The following is an 11,513-nucleotide window of genomic DNA, read 5'->3' on the forward strand; positions in this document are numbered from 1 at the left end:
GACTTTACAGGCACCATGAAATTATTAACCAATGATTTATAAAGAATTACTGTACAGGTAGGGAGAGAAATGGCCAAGACTTCAAATCTCGTATAAGAGATGTGTTTAATTTGAATATTGACATTTACAAAACAGGCTGCAGTTCAATGTTGTCTTCGTGCATTTGCATCGGAAAGCAGAACATCCGATTAATATGGAAGACAGCTTTGGCTTCAAGCAGCGTGGTTAAAACCTGAATCAGTCTATCATTATCTTCCTTCCATTCGCATTACTTGGATTTGGTACGACATCGATGACTCGTTGATTGTGGCCCAAATACTCGCTTGAACTGCACTCCTTTCAAAGTGCGGATACAGAACATCACTTTTTGGAAGGAATTTGTCAACGTCTAAAGTTTTGTGGACGAAAATGTTCATCCTTACGAGATCAACCTTTGTATAGTTGGCATACAAAGAGTCATATAGAGATTTTGAGATATCTGTAATGGAGCATTCGCTATATTTGGCAATTCATGAATTACGGCTTTGGTAAGGATGCTATAACGTGAACTTCACCCCATCTCACCTCCTTCTCCTGTGCGGGATGGTCGTAGATGAGACATGAGAGATGACAACAGTAAGGGTCATCCATCAAGATCTGTCATCAGATTTCCTCATTATTTGTTGGGATTCCATCCTTGTCCATTCCTTTACACTATCCACCCAGCACCTTGTTTGCCGTACTCTCCTTCTGCCTCCCTCCACAGGTAATTGCATCATGGTTTTTGCCAATGTCTCGTGGTGAGAAACATGACTAAACCAAGACAGCAAACGACATGACCGCTTCCCTTTAAACTTGAAAGCAGATATGATGACTCTAACCGTAAATGCATGAAACAATACAAGAAATTTACAAGAACGTGGCCAATATTTGTGGCAATGCTGTTCAGATTAATTACTTTCTTTGACTTTTTAAAAGATTGAATGCAAATATTAGCTGCCGGATTTGCTGCAATGATATAATGGTGATTGGCTATGAGGATGACAATAAACTAAATAACTCGGGATCTGTTTAAGTCTGAATGATTGTGTTTGACGGCCTTGCAAAACATGGACCACCAATATGGGGGTGTCTCCTTCTTCGTGGTTGCATTGTCATGTCCCACAGAAATCCCATTACAAAGATGCTTGCCAAATGTCATATACTGTCCTTTTCCTTCTTTGACTGTTTTTATCACAAGCATGCAAGACAGGTATTTGAAGAGGGTTTTTTTGTCTTCTGCATTCATCAAAATAAAAAGTTGCCAGTCCCTTGAAATTTTGACCAAATCAATCACATGTTGCCGACTGCTATGATCTCGTTTTTCTTTTCTTGCTTTCCTAGTGGTCCCAACCAACATCTGCTCTGAGTGTTTGATTCAGTCATGAAAGATGCTTGATAAAGCACTTTTCCTCAAAAACTTTGTCAAATTCTGTTGGGGTTTTTTTCTTATATACTATAAAGAAAAAAAAATCATATTGGAGACCATGACTCTAATCCACCACCGATATAAGGAGATCCGACAATGTGTATCCATTGGGTAATTCCATTTATTGAATTCGACTGTAATATCTGTAGAAGGAGGGGGGGGGGGGTTACACGTGGAGATGGTCGTTGTTTAGAAATCAACATTGTGAATTAGGTGATAACAGGCACAGAATATAGATACACCAATATGACGTGACGCTGAACGAAGAATATTCCCCTGCTCTCTGTTTTTACGAGTATCGAGTGTGTCAAAATACATTGATGGCAAGAAAACGACGAATTGTTTTGATCACGATTGACCAAGTGTCGTGTTCACACGACGATTCCTTGCTTGTTGATCAAATTGTAAGGTGTCTATCTATCACACCAAACCTTCTCAGGTTCAAATTTGAATAGAGATTTGAGATCTATTTTGAGTAAGTTTGAATCTATGATTATTATTTTAAAAATGTATAAAAATTGATTAACCAGAGTGCTATTAAGTATGTGACGTCATGTTATTACGACCATCCTCTAATCTATTCACTGACATCACATTAGGATAATGTCATTTTAAAAGATGGACTTTTTGTTATCTATTTTTATATCTTATCAATAGATGTATCATCCATCTAAGACGGAAATAACACACATATCTAATACTATAACACACTTACACACTTCTATAATAAACTGCTGATAATACTACTTTTATTTAAGAATTTAACAACGGTTTCTCCTGCGCATGTATATTAAGACAGAAATAATTACTTGTGTAAAACACACAATTATACAATTGAAAATAACAACAAGGTGCCAAAAAAGACACAACAATAATACAATTGACACAAGTATTACACATATCTAATACTATAACACACTTACACAATACCATTATAAACTGCTAATAATACAATGGTTTATTTAACATTTTAACAAATGTTTCTCCTGCTTATTTATATACTACTCCCGGCATTAATTAATTAATTATATGTGGAGGGGGAGGGGGGTTATATGTTAGAGCGCACAAATGTCTTTGTATTAACTTACGCAATGTATTATATTAAGAATGTAAAGTCTTCAAAGACAAGTAAAGTAAAAGGGAAGTAAGGTTTGATAAATAGTCATAGATGGAAGAGATAGAGATAGAGAGAGGTAGATGTACAGACATAGAATTAAACGAATGAGGATACGTACGGAGCCTAAAAAGTGTCCACCAATGAAAGCACTCAGCGCCATTTTATCTTGGGGTGGGAATGTAAGCATTACCATTCATTCGGTCTCTATGTCAACATAACGACAAACGAAAAACAACAACAATATCAAAATCCACAATAAACTGGTTCAGAACTGTTGCGTATATTTATGCCACAATAAAGCTGTCAAAAATGAAGTTAGAGAATGTGTGTAATCATGTATTATAATAACCTATAATGTGTTTTCCAACCACCACATCATCACTGTCACTACTACTACAACCACCATCACCACTTCATCACTACCACAACTACTACAACCACCACAACTACATCATTATCACTACCACTACACCACCACCACATCATCATCACCCTACTACAACCACCACCACTCCAACATCATCACTACGACTACTACTACACCATCACTACCACCACTATTACAACCACCACCACCACATCATCATCACGACCACTACAACTGCAACAGCCACCACCACATCATTATCACTACCACTACTACTACAACCACCACAACCACATCGTCATCACTACCACTACTACTACAACCATCACCACCATATCATCATTATTACCACTACTACTACAACCACCACCACCACACCATCATCACTACCACTACTACTACAACCACCACCACATCATCATCACAATCACTACTACTACAACTACAACCACCACCACAATATCATCACTACCACTATTACCACAACCACCAGCACCACATCATTATCACTACCACTACTACTCACCACCACCAGCACATCGTCATCACTACCACTACTTCTGCAACCACCACCACCATATCATCATCATTACCACTACTACTACAGCACCACCACCACCATATCATTACCATGACCACTACTACTACAACCACCACAACCACATCGTCAACACTACACTACTACTGCATCCACACCTCCATATCATCACCATTACAACTACTACTACAACCAACACCACATCATCATCATCACTACCACTACTACTACAACCACCGCCACATCATCATCACTATCACTACTACTACAACTACAACCACCACTACAGCATCATCATTATCACTACTACTACAACTACAACGACCACCACATCATCATCACCATCAATACCACTACTACTACAATCACCAACACCACATCATCCTCACTACCACCAGTACTACAATCACTACCATTAGGTTTTGGAGTTTTACTTCATTTGGAATAAGGAAACTTCGGAATTGTATTTGGCATTGTGTTTATATATCATAATATAACTCTAATCAGTTATCTATTTAGAACTAGATACTATACAATATGTATGCCAAATGCCATCCCAATTCCTTTTCTTGTGTTTGACATTGAAATTCCAACGAGTGGTGTCTGAAATTCCTGTGAGCCAAATTTAAAGTTGGCATCTCTTTGCTATGATGATGCAGTGAGTGTGAGAGAGTCATCACTACACATATAAACAACAGAAACAATTTAAAAACATAACTATGACACGCAACCACTCACAAACGAGGCTATACTATTTATCCTTTTCTCTATATAGAACAGGGCAAGAAAAACAATAGCTTGACTCTCTTTACACTTCGCATTGATGTTTGTCGTCTGACGAGTTCAACTCTCGGTCGATCTGTCAATATTCCTTTTTGCCTAGGACGTAATCATTAAAATAATGTTGCGTGGTTTTAAAAAAATAATTAAAATTGGGCTTTATATAGCGCAATATCCACTAAATGTGCTCAAAGCGCTTTACAAGGGGTCCCTGGTCAACAGCAACATTTAACATGTAGGACGGGACATGACGCCTGTTTGGCGATATTGCAATTTTTCGAACAAAGACAACGCTGTTAACTCATTTTACACCTGAGTACGGTGAGAAAATGTGAGTAACGAGCCTTTTCCAAAGACTCAACTATGCGCCGAGCGCGAGGCTCGAACCCTGACCCTTCGATACGAAAGCGAGTATCATACCACTATACCACATAGCCGCGAAGAACATCTTAAGAAGTCACGTTTATATTATTTTAGAGACATAGTTTTGAATAATTTTGAGTTAAAGGATCGAGCAGGAAGTTATTTTCTTAGATTTCATGAACGGCGAATCAACGCTTGTTTATTATAGTAACGCAATTCCCAGCCCAAGTCAAAATGGCGGATGGATTTCTCATCGAGGCCGCTGGTTGGCTAGCCAATAAGAGCACCGTACGGTTTCCATTGGGTAAATTCCTTGACAGACACACTCATACACACATACGCCCTCTCACACACACACACACACACACACAGAGATAGATAGATAGATAGATAGATAGATAGATAGATAGATAGATAGATAGATAGATAGATAGATAGATAGATAGATAGATAGATAGATAGATAGATAGATAGATAGATAGATAGATAGATAGATAGATAGATAGATAGATAGATAGATAAGAGAGATGGGGGGTTTGCAGTTTACCAATACAGAACACAGATCAAGACATACGAGTACATGGCGGTGATGATGATAGCTATGCTCAAGAATATATTATTGGGAGTGACAAAGAACATATTGAAAATGATGAGAGAGAGAGAGAGAAAGAGAGAGAGAGAGAGGGAGAGAGAGAGAGAGAGAGAGAGAGAGAGAGAGTAATTGATGGATTCGCCGATGAAATGTAATAATAATATAGGAGTATTATTTAAGTCATCCACAAAGGTCAACTATGGCAAAGCATGCCCTCTCCCCCCCCCCTCTCTCTCTCTCTCTCTCTCTCTCTCTCTCTCTCACACACACACACACACACACACACATACACACACATACTCACACTTCCCTAAAAAGGGGATTTAAAAGAAGTAGAAATATATAGAAAGAAAAGAGAGTTTTCTTTTTAATTAAGGGATGCAATCAAGATAGCAGAAGGAATGGTATTAAGGGAATAAATTTGATATTAATATATAAATTTCACATAACAGCATATTTAACTTGTACTTACTCATTATGACTGAGAGGACAGCTTGCGATTTTTCTCTATGTGTCAGATTAAAAGCATACATGAATACATGTCGTTTTGTGTTTTATATTCATCTACATGTACTTCTCTAGGGGTTGTACGGTTTAATAGATTACCTCAGCAGCAGAGAAACAATTCCATTCTTTGACAGTTCGCCGGATCTAAAGTTAGTTGAGAATGGTGTTCGAAATCAATTCAAATGGAATTGGTTGGAATCTGGAAGAGAAAGACTGCAACGATGATTTTATTTTGGAGTACGTGAGAAAGCCAGCACAGCCGGGTTCTGCAATTTGTATTTTTTTGCCAGTGGATTTACCTTTACCTTTACCGATGTTCCATGTCGGACACGACGTTGGAGATCATGGTTCGCCAGCTCTCTCTCTCATCTGCGAGTTTCGCACATTGATTTATGGGGCTTCCTACGTACGCTGCGACATTTCCAAGCCAGCTTGTCCTTCTTCGTCCTCGACCACGCTTGCCTTCAATCTTTCCCTCTGCAATGGTCTTCCGTAGTGAGTCGTGCCTTCTGATGTGGCCAAAATATCGGGTTATCCTCTTTCTAATAGTTGAAATGATCGTTGTTGATGTTATTCCTAAAGTTTGGAGTACTTGATGATTTGTTTTCTTTTCCTTCCAGGATACCCTTGCAATTCTTCTATAGGTCCACATCTCAAATGCTCTGAGTTTCTTTTCTAGGGTCTTTGTCAGAGACCATGTTTCACATCCATAAAGTAGTGTTGACCAAATGAAGCATTTTGCCAGACGTGTTTTTGTGGTAAGTGATAGGTCGTGGGATGTGATTAGGGAATGTGGATTAAAGTCTTATTATTGGGGTGGTTATTGCTCTTTAGAGATAAAATCAATTATTCGAGGTTAGAACCTTCTGTTGGGGGTCCGATTACGGTGGCAAAGGAAAATTTTTCATAAAGAGGCATTCTCAAAATCAAAGTGAGTAACACAAGAGAAAAAATAAAATAAAAACAACTCAGTTGTTACCGGCTGTTTTCACTGCTGAGAGAGAGACTCGAACTCTCTCCAAGCTTCACAAGACTTCTTAACTCACTCAACCCTAACCTTATCTGATTCCAGTCTGTAGGTAGACAGGTGTCGATTAGCCATTGGAAAAGTGAAGCGCAAGTTTGGGTTAAAATGTGAATAACACAATTTCACATAATCACTGTTGCATTATTTTTCACAGTATATGAACGGTTCTGGTATCATTTTAAAGGGCAGAGATCAAGCTTTTTTGTTGTGATAGAAATGTTGACAAATTATGTCAAAAATTATAATTTGATTAAAATTAGATACTGTGGCGATCTCCGTTTCCTACGAACTACGAAGACTTACCACATACTGCTGACTGCAAGACTACTCTACACGTCAGATCAGACAAAAACGTAAACACGAGAGAACTCATTAAATTTATAAAATTCACTACACATTGCTTTCATTGTTTGTTGTTTCCAGTAAAGTAGATGCTACATTGGTGACCCCGACGTAAAACAACTTAAGAGATAGGTATATATTATTATTATTACTATTTACCAGTTCAACTCTTCACAAGAACATAATAATAATAAACATGTCTATCGACGCCGTAGCATTGAAATTGCCCACATTCTGGACCACTTGTCCTTCAGCGTGGTTTGCACAAAGCGAGGCACAATTTGCCTTACGCGATGTAACAAGCGATGAAACAAAGTACTACTATGTAGTGGCTGCCTTAGACTCAGACACAGCAACTAGAGCCCTTGCTATTCTATCATCACCACCCAAGGAAGGTAAATATGAAATACTGAAAAACTTCCTGCTGTCTGCGTTCGGCCTTTCGGAAACAGAGAGAGCGGAATCTCTACTCAACATGAATGGTTTGGGCGACTTAAAGCCATCCGAGTTAATGGACAGGATGTTAGTGCTCCTCGGCAAACACAAGCCCTGTCTGCTCTTCAGACAGTTATTCTTAAGACAACTTCCAGCAAACATCAGACTTCCATTAGCAAACTCGTCCAATCTGGATGATTACAGGGCACTTGCCAGAGAAGCTGACAATTTTTTCTACGCTGCTCACTCAAACTCTAACTCCTTTTCAATTTCTCATACTACTTGTGAAGTTGACACACCAACCATGACCAGTGAAACAGATTCCCTCTGCTGGTACCATCAACGGTTTGGTTCAAATGCCCGTCGATGTGCACAAACATGCAAACTCTTCAATTCATTCAAGAAAAACAAGAAGAACCAGGGAAACGCCAAGCCGGGTCAACAGTAAATTCTGCTGTCGACCCGGATTCTTACTCAGCCAACGCGCCCACATCAAAAAATCTCCAACTCATCGTCGTCGATGAAAATTCAAACCGACGTTTTTTAGTAGATACTGGAGCTCAAGTATCTGTCACACCCGCCTCTGCATCAGACAAAAGCTTGGGTTCCTCTGATATCGCATTACAAGCTGCTAATGGTTCTACAATATAAACATACGGATGCTTTGAAACTAACATACGTATTGGATCGCGTTCATTCAATGCACGACTTATCAAAGCTGATGTCAAGCGTCCCCTACTTGGAGCAGATTTTCTACGTCATCATAATCTGCTTGTGGATATTCGTGGTCGACGCCTTATCGACGCTGAAACGTTTTCGCACGTACCTTGTTCAGTAAGTTCAGTTTGCGCAAACGCCGAACTCTCACCACTCGAGCCGAACTGCAATACATTCAGAAAATTATTGAATAACTATCCAGAACTACTTCAACCAACATTTTCAACGGCAACTGTGAAACATGGCGTGCAACATTTCATCACAACCAAAGGTCGCCCAGTATTCGCACGTGCTCGTCGCCTGGCTCCAGAAAAACTCTTGTGTGCAAAAAAGGATTTTTTGGAAATGGAGAAAATGGGCATAATTCAAAAATCAAAGAGCCCTTGGGCATCCCCATTACACATGGTCCCCAAGGCTGATGGCACAATGCGTCCCTGCGGAGATTTTCGTCGACTTAACGATGCTACTATACCAGATCGATATCCTGTCCCACACATTCATGATTTTACAGCAAACTTAGACGGTAAGATCATCTTCTCGAAGATCGACCTTGTCAGAGGATACCACCAAATTCCAGTCGCTCCAGAAGACGTCCCAAAAACGGCAGTGATAACCCCTTTCGGCCTTTGGGAGTTCTTAAGAATGCCATTTGGATTAAAAAATGCAGCACAAGCATTCCAACGTTTAATGGACTCCATTTTACAAGATTTAGACTACGTATTTTGTTATTTAGACGACATTCTGGTTGCAAGTTCAACTGAGGCAGAACACATGGAACATCTCAAAATCGTATTCGAAAGACTTAGAAACCAAGGCCTTCGTTATCCGTCTTGAGAAATGTCTTTTCGGTGTGAGATCTCTTAACTTCCTTGGCCATCACATCTCGCATTCTGGATCTGTCCCAACGGCGACAAAAATTGAGGCTGTTAAACAATTTCCACAACCAAAAACCATCAAGTCACTTCAAGAGTTCCTCGGGATGTTGAATTTTTACCATCGTTTCATTCCGAGACTAGCTGAAATACTTCGACCCCTATATAGTGCTTTGAAAGTCAAAAAACAACGCCAAGCACTTACGTGGACGCAAGAAATGTTGAAAGCCTTTACTGACGGTAAAAATGCACTAAGTAACGCTACAATGTTAGCCCATCCTTGCTTGAACTCACCCCTCGCTTTAACGTCTGACGCCTTCCGACCAAGCTGTGGGCGCTGTCCTTGAACAACTTAATCATCAAGGTAATTGGGAACCATTGGCATTTTTCAGCAGGCAGTTACGTAAACCTGAACAGAAATACAGTACCTTTGATAGGGAGTTGCTTGGCATTCACTTAGCCATCCGTCATTTCCGTTTCATCATTGAAGGGAGACAATTCGCTATTTTTACTGACCATAAACCATTAATCCATGCCATGTCCAAATCAACTGAACCATGGTCAGCTCGTCAACAAAGGCACTTATCTGCCATATCCGAGTTCACAACTGACATCCGACACATTTCTGGAAAAAACAACACTGTCGCAGATTGTCTCTCAAGAGCAGTTACAAACTCAGTCTCAATTGGCATCGACTATCAAGCTATGGCGGAATCCCAAGAAAATAGCATTGACATACAGGCTTACAAAACTGCATTAACAAGCCTCAAAATCGTCAAAACATCCGTTGACTCGGGTCCAGAGTTAATTTGTGACATCTCAACTGGCTACCCAAGACCTATCGTTCCTACCGACTTCAGAAGACCGGTTTTCGAAATTATTCATAATATGAGTCATCCTGGAGTTAAGGCCACAGTCAGACTTATCAGCAAGAAGTTTATCTGGCATGGTCTTAAGAAAGAAGTGTCAGCATGGGTTAAGCAATGTCACAACTGCCAATCTTCGAAAATTCAAAAACATATACGAGCACCGTTAGAAACATTCCATGTCCCAGGAAAGCGATTCTCACATATAAACATTGACCTCGTTGGACCATTACCTCAGTCAAGGGGGTTCACCCATCTCCTTACTATAATTGACAGGAACACCCGATGGCCTGAGGCAATACCGTTACAAACCACAACAACAGAAGAATGTGCAAAAGCCCTGATCTCCAATTGGATCTCGCGGTTTGGTATTCCTGTTGATATAACTTCTGACAGGGGCTCACAATTTACATCCACGCTATGGAAACAGATGGCCAGTCAACTTGGTGTGCAGATTCATCACACAACTGCGTATCACCCTCAGTCCAACGGCATGATTGAACGGTTTCATCGGTCCTTGAAATCATCCCTCAAAGCTCGTCTAATAACTCCAAATTGGGTGGATGAGCTACCTTGGGTTCTGCTTGGTTTAAGAACTGCACCTAAGGATGATATCGGTCATTCTTCAGCTGAATTAGTATACGGAGAACCTTTAACAATCCCTGGAGAGTTTATACCTGACCATCCTTCAGACTTCCACGCTAAAGACTTTTTGGCAACCTTTCGGCAAAACGTGTCCCTTCATTCACCACGGCCAACACATCATCACGGCTATCATCAAACAAATTTACCCAAGAACTTGATGTCAGCGAAATATGTTTACATCCGTGTTGACACCCACCGAGGACCCCTTCAGAAGCCGTATACAGGTCCCTATGTTGTCATAACCCCTGGAGATAAACAATTCCTGATCGATGTTGGTGGCAAAGCAGAACGGATTTCGATCGACCGACTTAAAGCTGCATTTGTCGATTCTACGCAACCAGTTTCCCTTGCCACCCCACCTCGTCGTGGACGCCCACCGAATACGAACAGAAACATACAAAACTCCCGTACTGCTTCTGATGATACTAACGTAGTGCCTACTAAGAAGCTATCTCGCTCAGGACGTACCATTAAACGACCTCGGTACTACAAAGATGACTAGTCCGTGTTTGGGGGGGCATGTGTGGCGATCTCCGTTTCCTACGAACTACGAAGACTTACCACATACTGCTGACTGCAAGACTACTCTACACGTCAGATCAGACAAAAACGTAAACACGAGAGAACTCATTAAATTTATAAAATTCACTACACATTGCTTTCATTGTTTGTTGTTTCCAGTAAAGTAGATGCTACAATACGTCATTTAAAAACTTTTGAAATCTTTTTCAAAATTGAGATAGCAAAAAAAATAAAAGAGAAGGCATCTCGATAATTCATTTATCTATGTCTATGTCAAATTTCATGAGGATTGAAGGCTGTGCAGTATGTTTAAATTTGGCCACAAGTGACCAACCCTCTTTTCTCTATAATTATTAATTTTTATTTTTGAAAAAAT

At 39.9% G+C, this 11,513-nt stretch overlaps 1 protein-coding gene across 1 annotated transcript; it reads left to right on the forward strand.

The window, feature by feature from the left end:
- Nucleotides 1–10,400: 10,400 nt before the first annotated feature.
- LOC144974980 (uncharacterized) lies at nucleotides 10,401–11,117 on the forward strand. The gene has a single exon (XM_078918608.1). The coding sequence runs from the start codon at nucleotides 10,401–10,403 to the stop codon at nucleotides 11,115–11,117; it is 717 nt and encodes a 238-aa protein (XP_078774734.1).
- Nucleotides 11,118–11,513: the final 396 nt, after the last annotated feature.

This window comes from Berghia stephanieae, chromosome 1, assembly GCF_034508935.2.
Source record: "Berghia stephanieae isolate SIO BIC M18660-M18661 chromosome 1, UCSD_Bste_1.3, whole genome shotgun sequence".
In the NCBI taxonomy this organism is placed as follows: Eukaryota; Metazoa; Mollusca; class Gastropoda; order Nudibranchia; family Aeolidiidae; genus Berghia; species Berghia stephanieae.

Bases quoted from the DNA above. Each gene is read 5' to 3' on its own strand.
- LOC144974980 (XM_078918608.1), top strand. From the start codon at position 10,401: ATGGCCAGTCAACTTGGTGTGCAGATTCATCACACAACTGCGTATCAC.